The sequence below is a fragment of the Rhagoletis zephyria genome, unplaced genomic scaffold (assembly GCF_001687245.7).
Source record: "Rhagoletis zephyria isolate East Lansing unplaced genomic scaffold, Rhagoletis_zephyria_1.1 Rzeph_scaffold_00616, whole genome shotgun sequence".
NCBI lineage: Eukaryota > Metazoa > Arthropoda > Insecta > Diptera > Tephritidae > Rhagoletis > Rhagoletis zephyria.
The window spans coordinates 206,783-209,077 of NW_016157700.1; the positions used below are offsets into that span (position 1 = coordinate 206,783).

General features: G+C 30.2%; 1 protein-coding gene across 10 annotated transcripts in view; it reads left to right on the plus strand.

The window, feature by feature from the left end:
• The window catches only part of Hil (peptidase hillarin), a 201,024-nt gene extending 199,008 nt beyond the window's left edge, over positions 1–2,016 (plus strand). For all 10 annotated transcript variants that reach the window (XM_017613141.1, XM_017613138.1, XM_017613135.1 and 7 more), the window contains one exon: positions 1,634–2,016. In XM_017613141.1, coding sequence (XP_017468630.1) covers positions 1,634–1,781 — 148 coding nt within the window. In that variant the 3' untranslated portion in view covers positions 1,782–2,016. The remainder of the gene's footprint in view (positions 1–1,633) is intronic.
• Positions 2,017–2,295: the final 279 nt, after the last annotated feature.

Here is a 2,295-nt window from a genome sequence, read left to right on the forward strand (position 1 = left end):
ATACATACTAAAAACTTCTTAATACATAATAAGTATTTTAAATTTGTTATGGAGATTTATTTTATAAGTGCCATACTGACAGAATAAATTTCATTAAATGGAAAAGGGAGAGCCGGGTTCGGCCTTATCATCTAAAGCTATCTTGAGGCATTTGCTACAGTAATGAGAAGTGATATTTTATCAAGGCCAGGTTACCTAATTTGAGTTGGAAATATTAGAACCCGCCGTGGAACCACCAAGAAGGTTACACGTTCACGCGTCGTATACCTGGAACCATTTTAAGGTAAACTTAGAGGGATTGATATCTTTCGTATGGCAGCGCGCAGACGAGATTTTATAATTTGATAGTTTTAAACGGCCTAAATACCTTAACTCGCTTAAAAAATAACGAGCTATAACGAAATTGGCACAGAAATAAAATCTAACATCATTAAATTATTTTTCATATACATACACTTTTCTCGTTGAGAAAATTAATTTTTTTAAGGCAGTATTATGATATTTTATTAAATTATATAGTACAAAGAACTAAGGCTATTCAGAGCTTTGTTTCAAGAAATAAAAAGGGAAAATCAAATTTCTGAAAATAACTAAAGTCGAGAGTACCCAAACTAAAGGGAATTTCTCAATAAGCCTTCGGTTGAGGTATTGGTGAAGGGTTTCTGGCATAAAACTTACATATCTCTTTCAAACTTATTTTCCAATACATTTACTCCTTATTGTCACAGATATTAAGGTACCGATATGTACATTAGAGTGCTCCAAAATAACTAACTTAACCAATTTATGGCCTTAGAAGAACATATCTACTAAGAAGAAAAGTCTCCCATTCGGAAAAATTGTTATTCCAATTTTAAAAGGTGCCGATGGGAATTGGAAACTTTCCATGTAAATAATATATATAAAAATTGGTTTTCATTAAAAATGTTATACCTATTGAACGGTTTGAAATACAAATTTTTCTTGGATTATTCTTGTAGGGCACTAAATTCTCTATAAAGAACAGAAATGAAAGTCAAAAATTTATTTACTTACTTTATGAATGTCAAAAAAGCAAAAATATGCAGTTTTAGGGCTGGAAATATTCGCGCTAATTGAAAGACCTCTCACTAAAATTATACAAAATGTTGATTACAAACTAGATTTTTCAAAGAAGAGAGAGTTTTAGTCCATTTATTTATTTTTTATTGCATCTATAAACATTAATATTTTTTTTAATTATTAATAAAATTCGTTCGGCAATATCATTAACATATTTAATACGCCTAATCGTCTTTAAGACAACCAACTTCCGGGTGATTTCATGCCCTACAATAATATGCCCAGAAAACCTTTTATCTCAAATGGTTCAATAGTTATAACATTTTGAACAAAAACAAATTTTTTTTACAAATATTTTACATGAAAAAATTCAAATGCCCATCGACACCTTTTAAAATTGGAATAAAAATTTCTGCAAATGGGAGAATTTCCTTCTCGGTAAATAGATCCTATAAAGGCCATAAATTCGTAAGGTTAGTTATTTTGGATCACCCTAATGTATGTTCATATTATGTAGATATGAGTAAATACAATCAAATTCGCTCTAATTACAGTGAACTCTGATCATTCACATATTAATTTTATTTCACAGCTTTCCCGAGGAGGGTCAATATGGACTGGATATCTATACACGTGAGGCGGGCGCCATGGCTTCACATCATAGCAACTCATCATCCGGTGAAAAGCATCTACTCACGCACTGCTGTAAATACCTAATCAATTCATCGAAGCGGAACTAAAAGCGCATAATTATATAACTATGAATGCAATGCTGTTGTTACAATAATTTTAGTGTAAATGCGAGAATTACCAATTAATCGTAAGAGTTTATTATGCTTAACACCAATTGTTTAAAAAAAATTAATTCCATGCATATCAATATACAATATTATACATATTAAAATCCAAATAATATTGAACTATGTACAACTTTACAATACATAAATAATAAATATACATAATTGCAATATTTTATATTGGACTGACATACGATTTAATTTAATTATTCCTACAAAAACATTTTCCCAACATTACAAAACAGTTTATCTTAACAAACCTAACCTGTTTGAATATCTCTTTTTACGCCAACGCACACTTTTTCCACAGACTTTATCGAAGTTTTCGGTTTGGTTTAAATTCCTAAAATCCTACAACTGAAAGCTTTCAAACAATGTACGTATATGAGTAAAAATTCGTGAAGTGGGCCACAATTTTTTCGAAGGTCGAACTGTTTTTCTGCAATTATCTGTTTAT